We start from the raw sequence: 25945 nt of genomic DNA, 5'->3' as shown, positions 1-25945 counted from the left end.
CCTCCCTGCATTGAGTCCCAGCTCCAAATCCCCATGGAACCCCCAGCCTCTCTCTCTGAACAGTTAACCCCTCGATGAACGCCAACCCCTCACTGGCCCCACATCCCTCTCTAACCCCCAGTGCTTCCATCTGGTTTGGAGGAGAAGCGCTGCCAGCCCCTCAGCTGGCCCCTTAGTGGGCCTCACCCAAGATGTAACAGCTGCCGCCCGAGAGTCCTGTCCCAGCAGCCGCAAAATCCCAGCCCCGTCAGTGACACCTGCCTCTTTTCTCAGGCTCTTAGCCGCCCCACCCCCACCTTGGCATTGCTCCTTCTGAGGCCCTAGGGCACCACCTGACCACGTCCCCCACCCCTTTCCAGCTGCCTCTGCCAAGTCGGCCCTGGTTATTTCTCCAGCACAGTCTGGCCCCAAGTGGCTCAGGGACTTTGAAGTCCTGGGTCCTGGGAAACCCCACTCCAGGCCCTGAAAATCCCAGGGTTCAGCAGTGGGACGGGGGTGGATTCCAGCATTCTCTCAGCCTCGAGGCCTCAGATTCATTCTGGACATGGATTCGGTACAGAAGGAATCCTTTCCCCGCCTGCCCCCATCAGACCCCCACCAGAACCAGTCTCTTCTCACCCAGAACTCCACGCCCTGGCCCATCTCTCCATGGGAGACTATCTCCAAGGACCACTCACCCTGTCCAGCAGGGAGCTCCCCACAGCTGAACGGGTCTTATTATCTGTATGTACCCAGTCCTGTCATGGGGCCTGCACACAGTAGTTGCTCAGTGAATGTGGGAAGAATGAATGAGTGAATGAATGATGTTTTCTGGATATACGGTATGTCAGTGACTCACAGCCCCAGCAAACAAAACAGTCACTTCTTTAAATATGTGAATTAGGCCAGGTGTGGTGGCTCACGCCTATAATCCCAGCACATTGGGAGACCAAGGGGGATGGATCACTTGAGGTCAGGAGTTGGAGACCAGCCTGGTCAACATGGTGAAATCCTGTCTCTACTAAAAATATAAAAAGTAGTCAGGCGTGGTGGCTCGTGCCTGTACCCCCAGCTACTCAGGAGGCTGAGGCACAAGAATTGCTTGAACTCAGGAAGCAGAGGTTGCAGTGAGCTGAGATTGTGCCATTGCACTCCAGCCTAGGCGACAGAGTAAGACTCTGCCTCAATAAATAAATAAATATGCAAGTTAATCCAACTTCAAGCCCTGACCCCTCCCGTCACAGGAAATCCGCCCTCCCAGGGCTTCCGTCTGCAGATGTCCATAGGCCCCCTGGGGTACTTCTTCAGTCTCGGTGATCAAGGCCAGAAAATCAGGTCAACCAACCCAGCGTCACCACCGTAACTTAGGCAGTTTGAGCCACTGCGATCATGGTGTCACCTGACTGGCTGCTCCCTGAACCAGGCCTGGGGTCAGGAGGGGCTGGCACCAGCCACCCATGTGCCCAGAGGCAGCTTCTACACCTGTCCACCTTTTTCAGGAAGAGCAAGTTTCTCCTGACTGCCCTGGGACACAGCTAAAGGCACCTCCAGGGCCCAGAGAAGGTGCTCAGGGGGATCCACAGACCATTCCCCAAACTCTCAGCCCTTGGGTCATCTAGAACCTCACACAAGGAGGGGCCACAGGGCCTGGAACCCATAATAGCTTTAGGGGCACACAAAAATATTTTGATTTCTTTAAAATCAGTAGGAAAAAAATGAAAAGGATCCAAACTGGATTGCATTTTATAACTATATAATAAAACATTATTTTTATTATTTTTTGAAGGAAACATAATTTTTCATTTTGTTATGTTTTATTTTTTGGAGCTGGGGATCTCTCTATGTCAGCTAGGCTAGAATGCAGTAGCACGATCATAGCTTACTGCAGCCTCAAATACCTGGCCTCGAGCAGTCCTCCTGCCTCAGCCTTTAGAGTAGCTGGGACTACCGGCCTGTGCCACCACATCCAGCTAATTTTTAAAATTCTTTTAGAGACAAGGGTCTCACCATGTTGCCCAGGCGGGTCTTGAACTCTTGGCCTCAAGAGATTCTCTCACCTCAGCCTCCTGAGTAGCTGGGATTACAGGCACGAGCCAGCATGCCCAGCCAGTTTTTAATATTTTTTTAATCGAGAAAGGGACCCATGAAGGCAAAAGTACTCAGTGACCAAGTCCAGTCTCAAACTTTCTCATAAGAACCAGAAAACAACAATAATAATAGTGACAGCAAACATTTAGACAGTTCTTACCATGTGCCAGGCACATCTTCCAACAGCCCTAGGGGGAGGTACCATTTTCTTTCTTTCTTTCTTTCTTTTTTTTTGAGGTGGAGTCTCGCTCAGTCACCCAGGCTGGAGTGCCATGGCACAACCTCGGCTCACCGCAACCTCCGCCTCCCAGGTTCAGGCAATTCTCCTGCCTCAGCCTCCCGAATAGCTGGGATTACAGGCACCCACCATCACGCCCGGCTAATTTTTGTATTTTTATACAGACAGGGTTTCACCATGTTGGCCAGGCTGGTCTTGAACTCCTGACCTCAAGTGATCTATCTGCCTCAGCCTCCCAAAGTGCTGGGATTACAGGCGTGAGGCACCGCACCCGGCCGGAGGTACCGTTTTCACTCTCACTTTACAAACGAGGAAGCACAGAGAGGTCAAGTCACAAGTATAAGGCCAGAGAGCTACGAAGCAATAGTGCTGGGTTTGGTTCAACCCTAAGCAAAGCACTTACCATCCGTCTTCAGCATCTGAAACAGATTAAGGGCAGCCTCAGTTCTTTCCAGGGACAATTGTTTGGTGCCGCCTTACATAAAAGACCCCTCCCTGTAGATGTCTCAAAACAAGCAAGTTTCCCGATAGCTGAGCAGCCAGCAACCTGCCTCCAAAAATGGTCAGTTCCTCTGTGAACCTTCAGAAAGCTAACAATAGCTCTCTTCACCTGCCACCTCATCATCAATCCATTCGGCCATTTCCATGTTTGTGTACATGTTTGAATGCGTGGCCCATGGCTCTGCTTGGCTCTACACATAACCGAATGCTTTATATGTATTATGTCATTGGCGTGTGCATATTTGTGGTAACGGAGGAGTGTGTGTGTGCATGTGTGTGCATGTGTGTGTGTGTCCATGTGTATGTGTCGCCTGTCCATGTATATTTGTGAATCCATGGGCATGTATACACGGCTGAGATGCGTGCTAAGAAGTTGCTGTATCTCTGAGTATAAATTGATGAGCTCCTATGAGGAGAAGCCCAGTTAATTCATCTTCCCAGGTTGCTCAAGGCACATGAGAGAAACTGAGGCTCAAAGAGGTTGCTCAGGGTCTGGGTCATCCATTCTGTCACTGACTGAGGTGGAAACCAGGTGTCTTGCCTCCCGCCTTCACACCCTGCTGATTTCCAGGACCTCTCACCTAGCTCAAGCCATGTCTCTGCTTATGTTCCCAGTCTCCAGGCTAGAATGACCCTTTGCAAAGCTTGGCAACCAAAAGCCTGGGTCTGAAGCAGACTGGGCAGTAGCCACTGATAAACCTGCATCATGCACGACCAAACTCCAAAATGAAACACAAAATTCCCCACAGCCTGAAATCCCCAGACACCCCAGGACTGAGGTCACCGCAGTGAACAGAGCCCCCAGTGCACATTCCCACTCCCTGTCTGTGTATCTTTCTTAAAACATTCAACCTATTGATTTTTATATTACCAAAGTAACATATGCTTGTTTTAAAAAAGAATTTAAGCTGCGTAAAAATGTGTAAGTTAGGCCAGGCGTGGTGGCTCATGCCTGTAATCCCAGCACTTTGGGAGGCCGAGGTGAGTGGATCACTTGAGGTCAGGAGTTCAAGACCAGCCTGGCCAACATGGTGAAATCCTGTCTCTACAAAAGGAACAAAAATTAGCAAGGTTAGTGGCACTGGTCCCAGCTACTCAGGAGACTGAGGCAGGAGAATTGCTTAAACCTGGGAGGCAGAGGTTGCAGTGAGTCAAGATTGCACCACTGCACTCCAGTCTGGGCGACAGAGGGAGACTCCATCTCAAAAAAAAAAGAAAAGAAACAGCCTGGCCAACATGATGAAATCCGGGCTGTACTAAAAATACAAAAATTAGCCAGGCATGGTGGTGGCATCTGTAATCCCAGCTATTCGGGAGGCTGAGGAAGGAGAATTGCTTGAACCCAGGGGTGGAGGTTGCAGTGAGCTGAGATCACGCCACTGCACTCCAGCCTGGGCCACAGAGTGAGACTCTCAAAAAAAAAAAAAAGTGTAAAGTGTAAGTTAGAATCCTCCTTCACCCCCAGATCACCGTTATGAATGGTGGGGTGCCTAATGCTCTGAACTTTTCTCTCAGGAAATAATTCCTAAGGTGGCCAGTAGGCCCAGCTCAGAAAATGACCTTCAAGGGCAGCTCGGTATGAGTAGAGGGGAAAAGGAACAGAATCTAACCAACCAGGCTGAGGCCAGGCCTTGGGGCGAATGGATCAAACCACATGTTCCAAGGGATGGCCAACCCCGAACGCCGGAGGCTGTGATGGAACTTCTGTCACTCAGTGCTTTGGGCCCTCAGAACTGCCACTGACCTTGACAATCAAGTCACAGAATCGTAGGACTGAAAGAAGCCTGAAAGTCCATCTGGTCCTATCTGCCCATTTTAGAGACGGGGAAACTGAGGACCGACAACTAAGCTGACTCCAGGAGGGAATCTGGCCAACTAAGCACCTTCCAGAGCCTGCTGGGCCTCTGTCTCCAACCACAGCCCTGCAGGCAGGTGCAGGAGCGCACCAAGCCCAGGCAATTAGAAAGATGAGACAGAAAGAGAGCCAGGAAGCGATCTAATAGCACTAGAAAGGCAGAGAAGGAGCAGTGTGTCTCCACAGCTTGAAGGCCCAGGCTGGTGTTAGAAGCTCCACCTTCAAAGTCTGGCTCTGCTGCCGCCCAGCCGTGTGACCCTAGATGGTCACTTAGCCGCTGAGTCTCAGCTTCCTCACTTTTATTTTATTTTTTTAGAGACAAGGTCTTGTTCTGTCACCCATGCTGGAATGCAGTGTGGCACGATCATGGCTCACTGCAGCCTTGAACTCCTGGGCTCAAGCGATCCTTCTGCCTTAGCCTCAGGAGTAGCTGGGAGTAAAGGCATGTGCCACTGTGCCTGCTCCTTTCTCATCTCATCTCATCTCAGAGCAGATAATCGTGTCTATTCATGTTGTTGGAAGAATTAAGTGAGATAATGCAAGAAGAATTGAGCGCAATGCCTGACACAGTAGGTGCCCAATAAATAACTAAAAAGAAAAAGGTAGCGGCCTGTAATCATACCTGTAATCCTAGCACTTTGGGAGGCTGAGGTAGGCAGATTGCCTAAGCTCAGGAGTTCAAGACCACCCTAGGCAGCATGGGGAAACCCTGTCTCTACTAAAATAAAATTTAAAAAAATGGTGGTACACATCTGTAGTCCCAGCTACTCGGGAGGCTGAGACAGGAGAATCGCTTGAACTCGCGAGGCAGAGGTTGTAGTGAGCCGAGACTCCAGCCTGGGTGACAGAGCAAGACCCCATTCTAAAAATAAATAAATAAATAAAATACAAAAAATTAGCCCTGCGTGGTGGCAGGTGCCTTAGTCCCAGCTACACGGGGACTAAAGCACGAGAATCTCTTGAGCCCGGGAGGTGGAGGTTGTAGTGAGCTAAGACTGTGCCTCTGCACTTCAGTGTGGGGGACAGAGCAAGACTCCGTCTCCAAATAAATAAATAAATAAATAAATAGTATAAGGTAGGGAGAGAGAACGAACACACACGTCAAGCAGAGTGGGGTGGGGGATGCCAAAAAGCACTGCAACTCAGAATTTTCTGTTTCAGGATATTTGGAAAATCCATACTTCTGAGAAAGCCTCATCTCCCGCCCGAATTAAACAGTAACCACCCAAGGTCGGGGAAAGGGCCTTATCAGAGCAGGTTTCTCTCCAAGGGGCGGTTTGGCCTTGACCAGGTGACTCACCTGCTCTTGCCTATAAGTGTGCCCAGCCCATCCTGAGGGTCAGCCAGTCCTGAGCATCCAACCATGTTGGGCATCACTGTCCTCGCTGCACTCTTGGCCTGTGGTAAGCGGTGGGGTGGGGCTGCAGCCAGCAGGCTGTGAGCTCGGGCTGGCCTCCAGGGCAAGGGCAGGATGGGGGTGGGGGGCCTCTGCTCTCCAGGTAAGACACTTTGGGGTCTCCTGTGGGTTCGGATGCTACCAACCAGCTGTGTGTCAGGCAAGCCACAGCCTGCCTAGCAACTCTGTTTCCACATCTGCAGAATAGGGGAGATGATCTGATGTGTCCCCAGTTAGAAAAGAGGTGTGGAGGCCGGGCGCGGTGGCTCAAGCCTGTAATCCCAGCACTTTGGGAGGCCGAGACGGGTGGATCACGAGGTCAGGAGATCGAGACCATCCTGGCTAACACGGTGAAACCTCGTCTCTACTAAAAATACAAAAAACTAGCCGGGCGAGGTGGCGGGCGCCTGTAGTCCCAGCTACTCAGGAGGCTGAGGCAGGAGAATGGCGTGAACCCGGGAGGCGGAGCTTGCAGTGAGCTGAGATCCGGCCACTGCACTCCAGCCTGGGCGACAGAGCAAGACTCCATCTCAACAAAAAAAAAAAAAAAAAAGAAACGAGGTGTGGAAAGCTGCACACAAGGGGCAGGGACACGAGATGCCTCATCCTGGGTTCACCCCAGGGACCATCAGGGTCTGCCTTTCCCGGCACCCTCTCTCCCTTGGGGATTCTCCATTCCATCATTTTGGTGGCGTTTTCCAAGATTAGGAGCCCAGGGACTTGGCTTAAATGCCACATCTTCTCTGCAGGACCTGGAAAAGTCATTTCACCTCTCTAAATCTCACTGGCTTTTTTGGCAAAGGAGAGCACTTAATGAAGAGTCCTTCCGTTAACAACAACAACAACAGTAATAATAGCAGCTCCTGTTTTCTGTGTATTTACTATGTGCCAGGTGCTGTGCTGGGACCCTTACATGTAGGAACCAATTCAATCCTCAAAACAACCCTAAGAGGTAGGGTCTATTGCCAGGCACGGTGGCTCACGCCTGTAATCCCAGCACTTTGGGAGGCCGAGGTGGGTGGATCACTTGAGATCAGGAGTTCCAGACCAGCCTGGCCAACATGGTGAAACCCCATCTCTACTAAAAATCCAAAAAATACAAAAATTAGCCACGCATGGTGGCGGGTGCCTGTAATCCCAGCTACTCAGGAGGCTGAGGCAGGAGAATCGCTTGAACCCAGGAGGAGGAGGTTGCAGTGAGCCGACATCGTGCCATCAAACTCTAGCCTGGGCAACAAGAGTGGAACTCCATCTCAAAAAAAAAAGAAAAGAAAAGAAAAGAAAAGAAAAAGAAAAAGAAAAAGAGGTAGGGTCTATTAATAGCCCCATGTTACAAATGAGGACATCCAGGTTCAGTGCAACTTAGTATCCTGCCTGACATCACATGGCAAGTTAGTGGAAGAGGCAGAATTTGAGTCCACGTCTGTCTCGCGGAACAGCACATGTTCTTGACTGTTCCACACATCTTCCCAGCTATAACAGTGGACTCCGTGCTCTCTCACACACACACCATGATACAGGGGTCTAAAAAGGGACAGAAGAACACAGGTGTACCAGGCACTCGCACATATGCCAGCCACATTTTTTTTTTTTTTTTTGAGATGGAGTTTTGCTCTTGTCACCCAGGCTGGAGTGCAGTGGCACGATCTCAGCACGCTGCAACCTCTGTCTCCCGGGCTCAAGCGATTCTCCTGCCTCAGCCTCCTGAGTGGCTGGGGTTACAGGCAGGTGCCACCACGCCTGGCTAATTTTTGTATTTTTAGTAGAGACAGGGTTTCACCATGTTGGCCACGCTGGTCTCAAACTCCTGACCTCAAGGGATCCGCCTGCCTCGGCCTCCCAAAGTGCTGGGATTACAGGTGTGAACCACCGCGCCCAGCCAAACGCTTTCTTTTCTATGTGTTGTCTAATTCAGTCCTCAGGACAAACTCACCGGGTTAGTGTGATTCTTCACATTTCACAGAAAGGGAAAACGAGGCCTAGAAACCTGGGTGACTTCCCCCCTGTCACACAGTAAAGTATCAACCCTGTGTCTGCCCAGCCCCAAATCTGTGCTCCTTCCACCTGCCCACCCTCCCACTTGTTTCCCCGTGGGCGGCCAGCCCCACTCACCGGCTCTCCTGGCCTCCTGTCTCCCCAGCCTCCAGCTGCGGGGTGCCCAGCTTCCCGCCCAGCCTATCCGCCCGTGTGGTGGGAGGAGAGACTGCCCAGCCCCACAGCTGGCCCTGGCAGGTAAGCCTGTGTGGGACTGGGAGGTAGAGATAGAAAGGCTGGTGGGGTGAGGGTCCCAGGGACCCGCGGGTTGACACACAGCCCTCCCCACCCTCCTGCAGATCTCCCTCCAGTACCTCAAGAACAACACGTGGTGGCACACGTGCGGCGGGACCTTGATCGCCAGCAACTTCGTCCTCACCGCCGCCCACTGCATCAGGTGTGCGGGGATGGTACCCTGAGACCTGGCCATCACCCATGGGTGGGAGCCTGATACTCTGCTTTTACTGAGCAGCTTCTCCACACTCCAGGCACTGGGCTACAGAAGCTACTCACACCCAGTAGCTCATTTATTCAGTCAGGTATTTATCGTGCATCTATTATGTGCCAGGAACCAGCAGTGAAGACAAAGTCTGTGCTCTTGGGAAGCTTATATTCTTGGGGCAGGCAGAGCGGCAGACAGTTAAACAAGATATTACATCTCGGGTGATTTTAAAAAATAATAATAATAAGGTATTGGCCAGGTGCAGTGGTTCACACCTGTAATCATAGCACTCTGGGAGGCCGAGGTAAGTGGCAGGAGTTCAAGACCAGCCTGGCCAAGATAGTAAAACCCCATCTCTACTTAAAATACAAAAATTAGCCAGGTGTGGTGCCGGGCACCTGTAATCCCAGCTACTTGGGAGGCTGAGGTAGGAGAATCGCTTGATCCCAGGAGGCGGAGGTTGCAGTGAGCCGAGATGGCGCCCATGTATCCAGCCTGGGCAACAGAGCAAGACTCCATCTCAAAAAAAATAAAAATAAATAAAAATAAGGTTAGAAGAGGAAAAACAGAATGAGGGGTTCTATTTTTAAAGGGATGGCCAGGGGAAGAGCTGAAAGGGGGATATTTGGCAAATATTTGGGACATTTCAGAGAGCTAAGAGGGGGTTATTAGGGCAAAGGCCTGGAGGAAGTGAGGGAGGAAATCATGGGTCTAGGGGAGGGGTGTTCCAGGTGGAGGGAACAGCCACGCAGAGGCTTGGAGAAGAGACCTGTCGGTGTCGTTGAGAACTAACGAGGAAGCCGGTGTGGCAGGGGCAGCGTGCGCTAGAGCAGAGTGGGAGGAGGGGAGCTAGAGAGGAAATAAGTGCAGGTCACTGTCAGGACCTTGGCTTTGGCCCTGAGTAAGAGGGAGCTCTTGGAAGGGTTTCTGAGCAAAGGAGAGTTGTGGACTGACATATTTTTATATATTCCATAAAATATTTTTCATATAGTTTATTAAAAATATATATTGCAATATATTTCATTTTATATATTTCATATATAATTTTTTTTTTGATAGAGACAGAGTCTCATTTAGTGGCGCCTTCATGGCTCACTGTAGCCTGGACCTCCTGAGCTCAAGCGATCCTCCCACCTCAGCCTCCTGAATATATAAGACCCCTCCTGGGTCAATAAGCACACACCACCAGGCATTCCCAGCTAATTTTTCTTCTTGTTTTTTTGTTTGTTTGTTTTTTAACTTAGAAGCCCAAACCTCACCACAACTTTTCTGTTTTTGTAGAGATGGGGATTTGCCATGTGGCCCAGGCTGGTCTCAAACTCCTGGCCTCAAGTAATCCTCAGGTCTCAGCTTCCCAAAGTGCTGGGATTACAGGCGTGAGCCATTGCACCTGGCCTGGGATATTTTTAAACCCACACTGCTGGGTTCGGAATAGACAGGAGTAGGCCAGCGTACAAGTGAGGGGCAGTTAGGTGGATGCTGCAACTGTGCAGGCAAGAGCGGTGTAAGCTTGGATGAGTTTATTCTCACAGCCGCCCTGGGAGTATGTTCCAGTATTGCCTCCCCCTTACAGATGAGGGAACTGAGGCACGAGGCTACACAGCCAGGAGCAGCAAGCTCACAACATGAACCCAAGTCCCTTGACCCCAAGTCCTAGGCCCTTCCCCGTCACCCTGGGAAAGGACAATGGGGACACTCTCTTGCCCTCAAATGAGTCCCATCAAAGCCCCAAGCTCCCTCTCTATCCCTCTGGCTGGCAGGACCAGGGGCCACCCTGACCTGGTCCCCTTCCTCTGCCCAGCAACAACCGGATCTACCGTGTGGCCCTGGGAAAGCACAACCTGGAGGTGGAAGATGAGGAGGGATCCCTGATTGTGGATGTGGACACCATCTATGTCCACGAGAAATGGATCTCCTTACTAGTACTGTGAGTGACAAACTGCCCATCCCACAGCCGCTGGGGGCAGTGTGGAAGGAGGGGTCCCCAAGACAGAGCCACAGAGCCTGTCGCACCCCACACCTGACACCCCATCCTCACCCTGGACAGCCAGCGAATGGATCTCTTACACAAAATGGCAAAATGCTGAGTAGAGACAAATACCCCTTGGATCCCCCTCATTGGCCAAGACTCCCAGGAAGGTCCACAGGAAGGCCCCCCACAGTGTCTCTCCAGAGGCTGGGCCAGGGCTCACCTTTATTGAGTGCCTACTGTATGCCCACATTGCAATAGATACTTTATGTGCCATCTGTTATGTAATCCTCACAACAGCCCTGGACAAAGAACCGAGCCTCAGAGAGGTTAAGAAATGTGTCTCAGGTCACACAGCCCACTTTGTGGCAGAACTAGGAATCAAACCAGGTCTGCCTGGGGCAGCCAGCTTTTATGCCTGAAACATGAAAATATTAAAACTGGCATCTGCAAGTGCCATCTTTGGCATTAGAGTTCTCAACTTGCTATAGCCTCTGTTTCAATGGGCACACAGCCAGCAGTGGTTTCGAACACTTCCACCCCCACCTCCCTCTGTTAACCCTTTCCCGAGGTGATGACATGTGAGAAGAAGCCGTCAACAGGGCGGGTGATCGTGTTAGATGGTGAATCGTTCGTCCCAACATCCCCGAAGGTCAAGAAGCAGCTGGCAGTCAGGAAGTTTGTGCAGGACCCCTGAGCACCCTGGGCCTGACTCCCAACTCACAGCCCGAGCCCCTTAACCCGGACTTGTGGGTCCAGGGTCCTCCTGCCCACTCACCCTCTCCGCTTTGGATTCCAGCAACGACATTGCCCTCATCAAGCTTGCAGAGCACGTGGAGCTGAGTGACACCATCCAGGTGGCCTGCCTGCCAGAGAAGGACTCCCTGCTCCCCAACGACTACCCCTGCTATGTCACTGGCTGGGGCCGCCTCTGGAGTGAGTATCGTCCCTGGCAAATCCCGAGAGCCTTCCTGAAGGAAGCAGCATGCCACCCACTTTCCCTTTCTGCCTTCACATTTTCATGTCTTTGTAAACTTTGTAACAATAACAGCTAATATTTATTAAGTACATACCATGTGGCAGACACTAACAAGGGTCTCTGAGAGATGTGGTAAGGTTTAGACGAATTAGAATTTGTCAAGTGCTCAGAACAGCACTTGGCACACACTGTCATGTAGATAAAGGAAAATAAACCATTTAGGGGTGGGGGGTGACATCTACGGTATACCATATGCCCAAATAGATCCCAGGGGAATTGAAAGGTAAATGCAAATCATGAAACTGTGGGATACTTAGAAGAAAATGCAGATCACTATTTAGAAAAGCCTGGGGGAGAAGCCAGGTGTGGCGGCTCACGCCTGTAATCCCAACATTTTAGGAAGCTGAGGAGGAAAGACGACTTGAGGCCAGGAGTTCAAGACCAGCCTGGGCAACATAGTGAGACCTTGTCTCTACAAAAAAAAATGTTTAAAATAGCAGTGTATGGTGGTGTGTACCTGTAGTCCCAAACTACTCAGGAGGCTGAGGCGAGAGGATCACTTGAGCCCAGGGGTTTGAGGCTGCAGTGAGCTGTGATCTTTCCAGCCTGAGCAAGAGTGAGACCTTGTATCAAAAAATTAAAAAAAAAAAAAAAAAAGAAAGAAAGAAAAAAAGAAAATCTTGGGGGTGAGAAAGGCTTTTTAATGTGTGACAGCAAAGACAGAGACCTGCAAGAAATGATTGACAACTAAACCCCCAGAATCCAATTTAGAAACAATTCAACTCACCGCTGCAGCTTCCTTCTGCCGGCAGCCTGCTCCTGGCCCTCTGGGACCTGGGCTTGCCTCTTGATGAAGGGCAGGTGTGTGGTCTGCACAGCATCTCAGCTGGCGCTCCCCTGGGTCCCATCCCAGGCCTCTGCTCCCTGAAGGCCTGGGGAGGGACTGGACTGGACTGGACTGGGCTGGGCTGCCCGGCTGCCTCCCTGGTCACTGCTCACTCTCTCCCCAGCCAACGGCCCCATTGCTGATGAGCTGCAGCAGGGCCTGCAGCGTGTGGTGGATCACGCCACGTGCTCCAGGATTGACTGGTGGGGCTTCAGGGTGAGGAAAACCATGGTGTGTGCTGGGGGCGACGGCGTCATCTCAGCCTGCAATGTGAGTGACTAGGTTCTGCACCTTGTCCCTACTCCAAGTGGCCAAGAGGATGTGGGAGGAGAGGGGTGTAATGGACCAAACCCTTCCCCTGGGAGGAGACTGAGCGAGCCCTGACTGGGCCCAGCAGGCTCAGGGTAAGCCCATCACCGCCCCCCGCTCAGCACTGTGGTGAGAGCATGAGCATTGAGCATGAGTATCTGAGTTCAAGCCCCAGTCCCACCATTTATGAGCTGCGGAACCTTGGGAAGGCCGTTGAACCTCTGACCTCAGTTTTTCCATCTGTAAAATGGAGTTACAGTAACCACTTCACAGGGTTAGGATTAAATGAGTTTAAAGGATGCAGAAGAGGCTTCACTGAAGTCTCTACACATGCTCCTCCATGCCATTTGCTCCGCCAGTCCAGGGAGACCAGAACCATAAAACATCTAAGATAATCAGGGAATGGCCTGTTTTCACACACAACCCTTTCCCCATTCTCGCCCTCCTTCCCCACCTTCCCAGGCCTCTGGCACAGCTGCCAGCATCCTCACTGCTCTGAGTAGCTCACAGAGTCTTAGACAAGGAGACCTGAACAGCTAGGGAAACTGAGGCACGGAGAGGCGTAACATCATCCCAAGATCACGCAGCAAACCAAGAGCTAGTCTGACACCCCAGGGCCTCCTAGAACAAGGCCAAGGCAGCCTCAAACCACACTTCCTCTGCCTCCCTCACCATGAGAAGTCTGAGGCCAAAACTGTCTACTAACTAAGGCTGAGAAACCAACCCACATCCCCCACCCCAACCCAGCCCTGCTTCCCAAGCCTGCCTCTCGGGGGCCTGGTGGCTGATGCGCTCCCGGTCTGGTGCAGGGGGACTCCGGTGGTCCACTGAACTGCCAGCTGGAGAACGGTTCCTGGGAGGTGTTTGGCATCGTCAGCTTTGGCTCCTCGCAGGGCTGCAACACCCGCAAGAAGCCGGTAGTCTACACCCGGGTGTCCGCCTACATCGACTGGATCAACAAGGTGGGTGCCGCCTCCACAGCTGTCCCTACACCTGTCAGTCCCTCCCCCTCACTCGCCCACCCCCTCACTCATTCATGCATTTATTCATTCATTTATTCACTCATTCCTGCCCTTATTCACTCATTCATGCATTTAGTCACTCACTCATTTATGTATTTATTCACTCATTCATGCGTTTATTCACTTACTCATTCATGCATTTATTCACTCATTCAGCATTTATTCACTCATTCACACATTTATTCATTCATTTATTCACTGATTCATTCATTCATTCATGCATTTATTCACTCATTCATGCATTTATTCACTCATTCTTGCATTTATTCACTCATTCATGCATTTAATCACTCAAGCTTGCATTTATTCACTCATTCATGCATTTAGTCACTCATTCATTTGCTCATTCAGTGATTCATTCATGCACTTATTCACACATTCACTCTCTCATTCAAGAAATATTGGTTGAGTGCTTCCAGTAGCAGGCCTTAAGTTGGGTCCCAATAAGGAAAACAGTCATCGACTCCTCCATCCATCCATCCACTGCCTTCATCAAGCACTTATGTCCCCATCCAGGCCCCACACCAGTCTCCCCCAAAACCTGACCCTCTGAGGCTATGGCCCAGCAGAGGAGAGGGATGGTGTGGATGGCCATTATCATCTTGAGAGTAGGGGAACAGAGGGTCACCCTGGGCTGGGGGCTTCCCCACTGGGGACAGGGTGTGTTGCAAGACCCCTTTGCACAATGGCCTGAAATGCTGAGGGGCTCAGACCCTTTGGACAGGGATAAGGCTGGCATGTGAAGGCTGGGAGCCGCCGGCCATGCCCCCATGGACCTACCCTCCGGGCAGAGCCTTGTGCCGCCCCGGAAGGTGGCACAGCCCTGAGTCCCTCACACTGTTCTCTGCTCCTCCAGAAAATGCAGCTGTGACCTGTTGCTGGGAGCGGCGACAGGGAGTCCCTGCAAGAGCAATAAACTTCCTTCTCCCGGGGCCGCCTGGATCCTTGATTTGCGCAGCCACTAACTGCTGCTTCCCAGCTCTCTGGGGCTGCCCCTTTCCACACTATGCAGCCAAAGAGAGACCCCACCCAGCCAGTTTCCCCCACCCTGCATTAGACAGGTGGGAAAACGGAGGCCCGGAGAGAGGGCCAAGGAAACAGCCTCCTGGGGCATTAATGGCAGGCAGGGGGCTGGGGGTGGTGAGCCCAGGGAGTCTTGTGTGAAGCCGGAGGGGATGGGAGTTAAGGACACATCAGACACCTTCCCCACTCCATCTCACAAGCTGTGAACAGGGGAGACGCTGATGAAATCACTCGCTTCTCTGATCCTACCTCCACCGAGGGGCCTGGCAGGTCCTCACGGCCCCCAGCTGCAGGTGGAAGACAGGGTCTCCCCAAGAGCAGCCTCCCCCAGGCCAGAGAGACCAAGCCACAGGAGGATGGCCAAAGCTCAGGGACAGCCACTCCTGGGGAAGGGGCTCCCTAGCCAGGATCCCCCCAACCCACCCCGCAGCACAGACCCCACGGCTGTTGTTGGCAGGGGCTCTCTGCTTTGAGACGTGTTTAGTGAGCCGGCCCCTGTGTCCAGCCCTGTGCTGGGCATGATGAGGGTAAAGGAAGAGGAGGAGACCCCAGCATCACCCTCAGGAGACACACGTTTGAAGGCAATGGTTTCCACACGGAATCACAGTGGTCAGAGCTGGATATGATTTCATTGCATTAGACAGGTGGGGAAACTGAGGCCCAGAGAGAGGAAGGAGTTGGGACAGCCGGCAATGCCTGATCCAGCAGAAGAGAGTTCTCCCGAGGCTGACAAGAGGCCAAGAGGAGCCCGAGATGAAACAGACCCAGTGTCCAGGGAGGGACATGGCAGGGGGATCAGACCCTGATGATGGGGGTGGCCAGAGATGAGAGGGACCCAGTGTCCAGGGAGGGACATGCCAGGGGGATCAGACCCTGGTGATAGGGGCCTCTGGCCTGGCGTGCTCCTGGGAATGTCCTGTTCTGGGGAGGTGCCCCTAGCCCAGCCTCTGGACCCCTCGCTGGAGAGCCCTCGGCTGCAGCTGCTCAGACTGGCCCAAGAGTTCTCCCTTTTCTCCACCAGACTTTGTCCCCTGGGAGTGGGGACCATGCTGTGACTCCCACACCCCAGTGATGCCAAGGCAAGTCTCAGGAAAGACTTGACTTACTCGACAAGAAGTGGGGGCTACAGGGAGCCCCGCACCACCCAGACCCGGGAATCCAGGATGGGGGACCCCCAGCTGTGCAGGAGACGGACCAGTAAATAGATCATTAAATTCCCTGGTATACATTTGAAAACAGAAATACAGACCAGAAGCATAGAAATGGGACACTTAAACCAGTGTCAGTTGGCAGGAGGAATTCATGATGGCTTCCTAGAGGTAATGATGCCCAAGCTCGGTCTTAAAATTTGACCAGAAGGTACCCAAGTACAGAAGGTAGTCCTGTTTGCTTAATCCAGACTTCATTCCCGGCTATCCTCTTTTTTTTTTTTTTTTTTTTTTCTTTTTTGAGACAGAGTCTTGCTCTGATGCCCAGGCTGGAGTGCAGTGGCACCATCTCTGCTCACTGCAACCTCCACCTCCCAGGTTCAAGCGATTCTCCTGCCTAAGCCTCCCAAGTAGCTGGGATTACAGGCACACACCACCACGCCCAGCTAATTTTTTTTTTTTTTTTTTTTTTTGTATTTTTAGAAGAGACAGGTTTCACCATGTTAGCCAGGATGGTCTCGATCTCCTGACCTCGTGATCCACCTGCCTCGGCCTCCCAAAGTGCTGGGATTACAGGTGTGAGCCACCATGCCCGGCCCCAACTAAATTTTTTGTAATTTTTTAGTAGAGATGAGGTTTCACCATGTTGTCCAGGCTGGTCTCAAACTCAGGTGATCTGCCCACCTTGGCCTCCCAAAGTACTGGGATTACAGGCGTGAGCCACCAGGCCCAGCCTCATTCCCAGCTGTCTTCTTTTGTATATGTCTTTATATTGGGGGTTATAAATGCTAAATGCTTGCTGTCCTCAGATCCCTTGTAGTTAGGGAGCTAATTACAAAGTTAATTAATATTGCAATGTTATTTAAGAAATGTTAAATAATATCTAACATTTATCAGGCACTTAGTATGTGCCAAGCACTATCCTATAGGTTTTACATTATCTCAATCCCCCAAAACAACCCTGTCAGGTAGGTTACTATTAACATCATGCCCATTTGACAGATGAGAAAACTGAGGCCAGAGAAGGTTAGTGACTTCCCAATGTTTAACTAGAAGGTGGTGGAGCCGGGATCCAGACTTTAGTGATCTAACGCCAGGGCCTGTGCTCCTGTCTACCATGCTCTGCTGCCCTGTAATGTAAAACATCCTCTGGAGGAAAAAAAAAAAAAGAAAAATCTTTCCTGATAAGAAGGATCTGATATAGGTGATGCTGCCCCTTGCCCTTCTTCCTGCCTTGAATATGGACGTGATGCCTGGAGCTGAGGCAGCCATCTTGTGGCCAAGAGAATTACACAGATGTCAGCTTAGACCTCATCAAGCTATAGATCCAATGCCAGCCACCATTTTCCTCTGAATGTCTGGCTATGTGAAAAAAATACATCTGCACTTGTTTTAGCCACTGAAGGTTTTCAGTTACTTGCTAATCAATTCACTAGGGAACAGAAGGGGTCACTTTCTAGCCGAGGGAAGAGCATCAGCAAAGCTATAGCGACTGGTTGAAAGAGAACTCCAGTGTTGCCAGAGCATAAAGTCAGGGGCAAGGGCAGAGTGACCAATTGTCCTGGTTTGCCTGGACTAAGTTTTCCGAGACACGGGTGTATCAATGCTAAAACCGGAACAGTCCCAGGCGAACCAAGATGGTTGGTCACCCTGGCAGCGAGGAGTAAGCCACAAGACTGGAAAGGAAGCAAACGCCCTTATGGAAGTCCTTGTGCAGTGGTAGGGGCTGCTGGGACTTCATGCTGAGGGCAGAGGGAGCTGTAAAGCGCTTTTAGATAGCGAAGTGGCCACTATGGTCCGACATGTACACTAAAGTGTCCATCAGACAGCTGTAGGGAGGGTGATTTGGAGCAGGCAAGAGTGGAGGCAGAGAGGCCAGTAAGGAGGCTCCTGTAGCAGTCTAGGCCAGAAATAATACAGCCTGGATGGAGATGGTAATGAAAAGGAGAAAAGGGAGGTTTCAGTAATTCTTTAAGAGGCACAACTAGCATTGAGCAGCAGGCCTCCAGCCCCACATCTACATAAACTTCCAGGAATCTGATTAATTATCAAAACTATTATTTGTCAGGAGCCAGGCATGGTAGCATACACCTGTAGTCCCAGCTACTTGGAAGGCTGAGGCAGAAGGACTGCTTGAGCCCAGGAGTTCGAGCCTGGGCAACATCGCAAGACCCTGTCTCTACAAAAAATACAAAAATTAGCCAGCCATGGTGGCATGTACCTGTGGTGGCAGCTACTTGGGAGGCTGAGACAGGAGGATCACTTCAGCCCAAGAGGTCAAGGCTGCAGTGAGCCGTGATCGTGCCACTGCACCCCAGCCTGGTCAACAGAGTGAGACCCTGTCTCAGAAAACAAGAAACAACAACAACAAAAATGACTATTTGTTAGCTAATACATGGTGAAACACAACCCACAGTTCAATTTGTTCAATAAGACTGTAAAATTTGGCCAGGCGCGGTGGCTCACACCTGTAATCCTGGCACTTTGGGAGGCCGAGCTGGGGGTAGATCACCTGAGGTCAAGAGTTCAAGACCAGCCTGGCCAACATGTCAAAACCCTATCTCTACTAAAAATACAAAAAATTAGCCAGGCGTGGTGGCAGGCGCCTATAATCCCAGCTACTCGGGAGGCTAAGGCAGGAGAATCACTTGGACCTGGGGGGTGGAAGTTGCAGTGAGGCTGAGATCGTGCTACTTCACTCCAGCCTGGGTAGGCAAAAGAGCGAAACTCTGTCTCAAAAAAAAAAAAGGGGGTGTAAAATTCTCAGCTTTGGGGACAAGATCCACTATTATGCCCAAGAATCAATGCCTATATATGGTAAACAGAATAATGCTCCCTGCAAAAGATGTGTACACCCCAATCCCCAGAACCTGTGAACATGTTACCTTACTTGGCAAAAGAGATTTTTCAGATACGATTAAATTAAGGATCTTGCCATGGAGTGACCATCTTGGATTATCTGGGTGGGCTCTGTGTAATCAATAAGGGTCCTTAGAAGAGGGAGACAAGAGGGTCAGGGTCAGAGAGAGATTTGAAGATGCTACGCTGCTGGCTCTAAAGATAGAGGAAGGGGCCACAAACCAAGGAACGCAGGCGGCCTCTGGAAGCTGGTAAAGGCCAGGAAATGGATTCTTCTCCAGACCTCCAGCAGGAAACAGTCCTGCCCATACCTGAACTTTAGCCCAGTGAGACGAACTGTGGACTTCTGACCTTCAGAACTACAAGATAATAAATGTGTGTGTTTTTAGTCACTAAGTTTGTGATGATTTGTTACAACAGCAATAGGAACCAAATTCACCATCCTTCCTCCCGTGTTAGAAGGCAAAATCAAAGCGCACTGTGGTGGGTGTAGTGGGGAGGGAGAGGGAGGGGTCAGGAAGGACTCCCTGGGATCTGGCTTGGGTAACAGTAGGGATTTGTGGACTTTGTACAAGAAGTCACAAACTGGTGGCTGGAAGGGAGGGAAACTGGAAATATAGGCACTGACCCTCCCACCTCCACCTTCTGCCTGGGGGCTGGGAGGCCTGGAAGGGGCTACTGAGCCCCACGAGCCACTGATCCACTAGGGTGCCATTGGGTGCCTAATAGCCGCTGCGTGGCTGGCATGTATTGAGCACTTGGTAATTTGTGTTAGGCTCCACCCAAGGCTTCGTATATATGATCTCATTTCATCCTCATGGCAACCCTGATTATTATCCCTCTTTACAGATGAGGAAACTGAGGCTTAGAGAGATTTCAAACTCAGACCAGATGACACAGCTAGTAACGGGGCACCATGATTTAAACCCAGGTCGTCTAACCCCAGAGCCTGTGCAACTAACAACTTGTTGTTCTGCCATGAATCCTAAAGTCTAAGGATCCCCTTGCACGCTGACCCCCTGTAGTGACCAGGGAGGTGTAGGCTATGGGGGTGCCGAGAAGCCTCAGTAAAACCAGCGATAAGCCCAGAGAGACAGAGGCTGGAGAGGAGAGTTATTGCTCCCAGATGCTCACGAAAGACTTTCAGTCACTGTATCAACTAGCAGAGGCATGATAATGCTGCCTACCAACCAACCCCAAACGCCTAGGGGCAGGCAGTGATGAGCACTTATTGCTGACACATCTGGGGACAGTTGGGGGTGTCAGGCAGCCCTGCTAATTTGGGCTGGACTCACTCATATGTTTAGGGGTCAGCCAGGGTTGGCTGACTGGGCAGTGTGGGTCAGACTGGGCAGCCTGGCTCTGCATGTCTCACCCACATCCCGGGAGGGCACTGCATGGCAAAGGGCATGGGTGCAGGGAGGATGAGGAATCAGGGCAATCTTGGTCAGCCACCACATCCACATTCTCTCTGACTCAAATGAGAAGCATAAACTAGGGCAGGGCAGAGGGAGGGCACTCACTGGGCTGGAGCTCTGAACTCACCACTGACAGGCAGTCAGTGGCTGAGTCACTTAACCTCCCTGGGCCTCAGTTTTCCCCATCTGTGAAATAGACACCTGCCCTGTCTCCTTACTGGGGAGCCAATGAAATGACCAAGGTTTGTGAATGGGGTGGAAGGGGCTATTACTACTACTGACCTCACTCCCTGGACTCAAATCTTCCCTCTGTCTTTTTTTTTTTTTTTTTTTTTTTCCGAGATGGAGTTTCGCTCTTGTTGCCCAGGCTGGAGTGCAGTGGCGCTATCTTGGTTCACTGCAACCTCCGCCTCCCTGGTTCAAGTGATTCTCCTGCCTCTGCCTCCCGAGTAGCTGGGTTGTACAGGCACCCGCCACCACGCCCGGCTAATTTTTTATTTTTTTAGTAGAGACTGGGTTTCATCATGTTGGCCAGGCTGGTCTCGAACTTCTGACCTCAGGTCATCCACCCGCCTCAGTCTTCCAAAGTGCTGGGATTAAAGGTGTGAGCCACTGCACCCGGCCTTCCCTCTCTCTTTTCGTTCCTTCGGAGAGGAAGCCTCTTTCCTAGCAGGCCTCAGGTCTCAGGCTTCCAGCATATCCTTGGGGGTCCACTTCCCAGAAACTGAGTCCTATCAAGTTGAGACACAGGTTGAGTCTACAAAGGACCTCACGGCAGTGGGCCAGGGGACCACATGAAGGCAGCGAATAAACAGGGAGCATCTTCCCATAGTATCCATTTTCTGTGAAGATCGGGAGGGAAGAAAAAACTGTATATGGAAATAAACCCAGCTATATTACGAAGTTGCAAAATTCAAATTAAGCTTTCAGATGAAGAATGAGACTTCCAAGACACTTTGCTATTGTTAGTGCTGAGTGCTAGATCCCAGATCATCACTTTACTGTAAACTAGAGCCTGCAAACCAAATCTGTCTTGTAAATAAAGTTTTATTGGAACAGGCTATGCCCATATGGCTGCTTTTGCACTGCAACGGCCGAGTTGACTAGTTGCGACAGAGACCATATGGTCTGCAAGTCTGAAATATTTACTATCTGGCCCTTTACACAGAAAGCTTGCCAGCCGCTAAACTACGTGGATTCTTTGATGAAAAGGTTTCAAGAATTCTGTGCTGTTCTAATATCTGAGGCCTGCAGGTCTCAGGAATTAAGAGTGAATGTTTATTGCACAGTTACTATTCTGAGTGCTTTCAGTGAATAAACTGCTGCTTGATTCTAACAACTCTAAGACATAAATGGTATTGTTATTGTTTCTCTTTGATAGCCGAGAAACCCAAGGAATAGACAGTGAAATGTGCCCTAGCCCAGTGCTTCTCAAATGTTAATATGCAGAGGAACAAAATCATCTGGGGATCCTCTTAAACCACAGACACCGAAGATGGGAAATTCTGCATTTCTAACCAGCGACTGAGCTGTGCTGATGCTGCTGGCCCAGGTCACACTCCGTAGAGAGGAGCCAAACCACAGACTCACTACACAGAGGCACTGGGGTCTTAAGCCCAGGCCCCCAGCCCCTAAGCCACGTGGCTCTTCAGAGTAGTTGTTCTGAATGAGTCACAAACCCCATGAGAATTTCGCATCTGGCTGGGCGCGGTGGCTTACACATGTAATCTCAGCACTTTGGGAGGCTGAGGTGGGTGGATTACCTGAGGTCAGGAGTTCAAGCCAACATGGTGAACCCCGTCTCTACCAAAATTACAAAAAATTAGCCAGGCGTGGTGGCAGGCACCTGTAATCCCAGTTACTTGGGAGGCTGAGACAGGATAATTGCTTCAACATGGGAGGCGGAGGTTGTAGTAAGCCGAGATCACATCATTGCACTCCTGCCTGGGAAACAGAGAGAGACTGTCAAAAAAAAAAAAAAAAAAAAAAGAAAAAAGAAAAAAAGAAAAGAAAAGAAAGAAGGAAAGAAAGAAAAGAAAAAAAGAAAAGAAAAGAATTTCGCATCTACATCTCATTGCCCCACTGAGACCCCAAGGACCCAGCCCAGTACACAATCTGACACATTACATCATTGTTAAACAACATGTAAATGGAGAATGAAGCTCCAGGGAGGGAAGTGGGCTGGAGTGGCTTCCTGCACTCTGCCTCCTCTGCCTCCTCTGCCTCTATTTCCTCTCCTACCAGCACAGAGGCCTGGATTTCTGTGCAGGCGCTGCCCCACCGGATCCCGGAGGTTCTGGGTGAAACCTCATGGCCCAGACCAAGGCAGGAGCCAGTGCTCCAGGCCTGGCCAATCAACACATTGCATCCCCTTCCCTACCACAGCGATTGGCTCAGGGATAGGCATGTGACCTGAGGTAGGTCCAATCAGAGAGATTGCACGACTTGTGCCCGGAGTTACCAGATGGCTGTCACTCATTGGCTGCACCTGTGTGAGGATGAGTGGATGTGAGGCTCCAAAGCAAAATGAGAGAGGAAGGGGGAGACGGGGTGATTTTGCTCCCCAGAGTACATCTGGCAATGTGTGGAGACATTTTTAGTTGCGGCAACTGTGTGGGGAGGCGTAGGGACTGGCATCTAGCGGACTGGGGCCAGCGATGCTGTCAAACTCCCACAATGCACAGAACATAGACACAGCCCTCACAACAAAGCATCATCCCGCCCGAAATGTCAACACTGCTGCAGGTGAGGAACTCCGGACCAGAGATGCTGCGGTGATCTTGTCCTCAAGGAAGGGAGAACCTGGAGCAGCCACAGGCCTCTTAACGGAGCCTGATATGAGACCTCAAAGCAGAAGGCAGAAGCAAAAGATGAAGAAAAGTCAAGTTCAAGGGCCATCACCAGGGCCCTGAAACCTGCTTTGCTCCTGGACTTTGTCATTTTGTGACCCAATGAATGACCTTTTGGCTTAAGAACAACCGAGTGAAGTTTTGTGTCACTTTCCAATCCTGACAGCGGCCGGGCACAGTGGCTCATGCCTGTAATCCCAGCACTTTGGGAGGCCAAGGTGGGTGGATCACCTGAAGTCAGGAGTTCGAGACCATCCTGACCAACGTGGTAAAACCCTGTCTCTACTAGAAAAACACAAAATTAGCCGGGTATGGGGGTGGGCACCTGTAATCCCAGCTACTCGGGAGGCAAAGGCAGGAGAATCGCTTGAACCTCCTGGTGAAGGTTGCTGTGAGCCAAGATGGCACTGCTGCATTCCAGCTTGGGTGACAGAGCGAGACTCTGTCTCAAAAAAAAAAAAAAAAAAAATCCTGACAGCAATGGGATGGAACAGACAAAGCATCTGTTCCTCTCCCTGTTTGTAGCTAGGCACCCCAGGCCAGAAAGCCTGTGGGACTGACCCAAGGTCACACAGCAAATTCACAGCAGGTGTTTGTTCAGTGTTCTCATACAGGACACACTTTATTTTTATATTAAAACAAACAAAGATACAGAACAGAATGCCGAATTCACATGAACCTTTAAGATAAAATATGGGACTTAAGAAATAATTGCTTGCTGCAGTGACTGATACAGACCATAAATGAGTCCAAACTGTCAAAGGGAGCATGGGATGGAGTTGGGACTGGAACTCACGTCTTCTGACATCCAGTCCCACGGGATTCTGCCCCCCGTCCCCCACCCAATCTTCCTCACCTTTGCACAATCCTAGGGAGATTACAGAATTCTTTCCCACCCATTTTCTTACCCGTGCAACTATCCTGCAATCCAGGCCTGGATGGTTATCTAGGAAACTAAGGCCCAGAAGATAAGTGGCTTGTCCAGACCACCACACTCAAAATTGGTGGATCAAAGAGTTGAACATGGCTGGGTGCCGTTGCTCACGCCTGTAATCCCAGCACTTTTGGAGGCTGAGGCTGGTGAACACGAGGTCAGGAGTTCAAGATCAGCCCGGTCAATATGGTGAAACCCCATCTCTACTAAACATACAAAAATAAGCTGGGCGTGGTGGCTGGCACCTGTAGTCCCAGCTACTCAGGAGGCTGAGGCAGAAGAATCGCTTGAACCCGGGAGGCAGAGGTTGCAGTGAGCCGAGATCGCACCACTACACTCCAGCCTGGGGGACACAGCATGATTCCACCACAAAAAAAAAAAAAAAAAAATCACTTGAACTCAAGCCTTAAGAATTGAAGTCCGCCCAGGTACAATGGCTCAGGCCTGTAATCCCAACACTTTGGGAGACCAAGGCAGGTGGATCACCTGAGATCGGGAGTTCAAAACAAGCCTGACCAACATGGCAAAACCCCATTTCTACTAAAAATACAAAAATTAGCCGGGCATGGTGGCATACAGCTGTCATCCCAGCTACACCGGAGGCTGATGCATGAGAATCACTTGAACCTGGGGGGTGGAGGTTGCAGTGAGCAGAGATCATGCCACTGGTTGACAGAAGGAGACTCCATCTCACCCAAAAAAAAAAAAAAAAAGAGTTGAAGTTCACTTTCCCTTCTGTTTTTTTGACTGGGGCAAAAGCTAGAGTTTGTGATCACAGAGCGGAGCTTCCTCATCAGCAGTGGGCCTGCCTGGCTTTGTGCTCTCCCAAAAGGAAAGAAGAGTGAAGGTCTAAGGAAGAACAAGAGAGTCCACCAGGAAACCGTGCTCACTCCATGCTTCCCCCAACACAAGTTGAAGTCCTAGGAGGTGAGGCAGGATGCTGTCTCCAGTGGTGGCAAGTAATGGGCTTTGGAATCAGACCAACCTAGTTCCAATTCCCATTCTGCCGCTTAGAAGCTGTAGGATCTTGGGCAAGTCACTTCACCTCTCCGAAGCTCAGCTTCCTCCTGTGAAATAACAGAGCCTCTTGCAGGGTTTTTTGTGGCTTAGATTCAATAAGGAATGTGAGTGCATTTAACATCTGTGTGGTGCTGGGTGTCACTGTACCTTTGTTTGTTCCCCTTTTGGAGAAGCTTCTGCTTTGACCCCATTTGGAAGATGACGTTATTGGAGAAGTGCACACTGCTGTTCTCTTGGAAGAGGACAATAAAATGTATCTGCCACCCAGGCTGAGATGGATCAATTGCAACTTATTGCAGCCATTGCCACCCAGGCTTAAGTGACCTTCTGCCTCAGCCTAGCCTCCAAGAGTAGCTGGAGCCACATATGTGTGCCACCGCGCCTGGCTAACTTTCTAAAAAGAATTTGTAGTGACGGGTGGTCTCACTATGTTGTCCAGGCTGGTCTCTTTTTTTTCTTGAGATGGAGTCTTGCTCTGTTGCCCAGACTAGAGTGCAGTGGTGCAATCTCAGCTCACCTCAACCTCCACCTCCAAGGTTCAAGAGATTTTCCTGCCTCAGCCTCCTGAGTAGCTGCGACTATAGGCATGCAGCATCACACCCGGCTAATTTTTGTATTTTTAGTAGAGACAGGGTTTCACCATGTTGGCCAGGCGGATCCCAAACTCCTGGCTTCAGGTGATCCACCCACATCAGCCTCCCAAAGTTCTGGGATTATAGGAGTGAGCCACTGTACCTGGCCATAAAGTGCATTTTGATCCACCAGATGAAGCCCTCCTCTGCCAGCGTTCTGCTTCCCCCATCATTAGAGCAGCCAGATCCTAACTGTGCATGTCGGCCTTGCCTTCTGCTACGGGTGCACCTTCCCCACATTAAACAAATCCTTACCATAATGTTGTGAAACACGCTGGGCACAGGTTTGTCTCCCTGTTTCACAGATGGGTCTAGAGACTTACATGACCCAGCCAAGGTCACACTGCAAGCCCTGGTGTGGCCT

At 50.7% G+C, this 25945-nt stretch overlaps 2 protein-coding genes and 1 long non-coding RNA gene across 5 annotated transcripts in view; all 3 read left to right on the top strand.

Moving 5' to 3' along the window:
• The window catches only part of LOC114674069 (chymotrypsin-C-like), a 37977-nt gene extending 18853 nt beyond the window's left edge, over window positions 1–19124 (top strand). The window contains exon 8 of the mRNA XM_077973543.1: window positions 17074–19124. Coding sequence (XP_077829669.1) covers window positions 17074–17223 — 150 coding nt within the window. The 3' untranslated portion in view covers window positions 17224–19124. The remainder of the gene's footprint in view (window positions 1–17073) is intronic.
• On the top strand, window positions 5911–17264 carry CTRC (chymotrypsin C). Of its 3 annotated transcripts, none has more exons than XM_077973533.1 (9): window positions 6010–6064; window positions 6950–7009; window positions 8198–8289; window positions 8391–8488; window positions 10335–10460; window positions 11302–11438; window positions 12492–12637; window positions 13486–13638; window positions 15362–17264. In XM_077973533.1, exons 1-9 carry the CDS (start codon window positions 6025–6027, stop codon window positions 15419–15421), a joined length of 912 nt encoding a protein of 303 aa, XP_077829659.1. In that variant the 5' UTR covers window positions 6010–6024; the 3' UTR covers window positions 15422–17264. The 3 variants fall into 3 exon arrangements, with proteins under 3 accessions (XP_077829661.1, XP_077829659.1, XP_077829660.1); XM_077973534.1 differs by lacking the exon at window positions 15362–17264 and adding an exon at window positions 14555–14630; XM_077973535.1 differs by lacking the exon at window positions 6950–7009 and having other exon boundaries at window positions 5911–6064.
• LOC144336119 (uncharacterized) lies at window positions 8498–9727 on the top strand. The gene is made up of 2 exons (XR_013407577.1): window positions 8498–8630; window positions 9593–9727. It is a non-coding gene; the product is annotated as an uncharacterized LOC144336119 (long non-coding RNA).
• Window positions 19125–25945: the final 6821 nt, after the last annotated feature.

This window comes from Macaca mulatta, chromosome 1, assembly GCF_049350105.2.
Source record: "Macaca mulatta isolate MMU2019108-1 chromosome 1, T2T-MMU8v2.0, whole genome shotgun sequence".
Classification (NCBI taxonomy): Eukaryota; Metazoa; Chordata; class Mammalia; order Primates; family Cercopithecidae; genus Macaca; species Macaca mulatta.
This window is presented reverse-complemented; position numbering and strand designations above follow the sequence as displayed.

Bases quoted from the DNA above. Each gene is read 5' to 3' on its own strand.
- CTRC (XM_077973533.1), top strand. From the start codon at position 6,025: ATGTTGGGCATCACTGTCCTCGCTGCACTCTTGGCCTGTG. The intron at 6,065-6,949 runs GTAAGCGGTGGG...ACTATGTGCCAG, and splicing joins CGCTGCACTCTTGGCCTGTG to GTGCTGTGCTGGGACCCTTA. The intron at 8,489-10,334 runs GTGTGCGGGGAT...TCCTCTGCCCAG, and splicing joins ACCGCCGCCCACTGCATCAG to CAACAACCGGATCTACCGTG.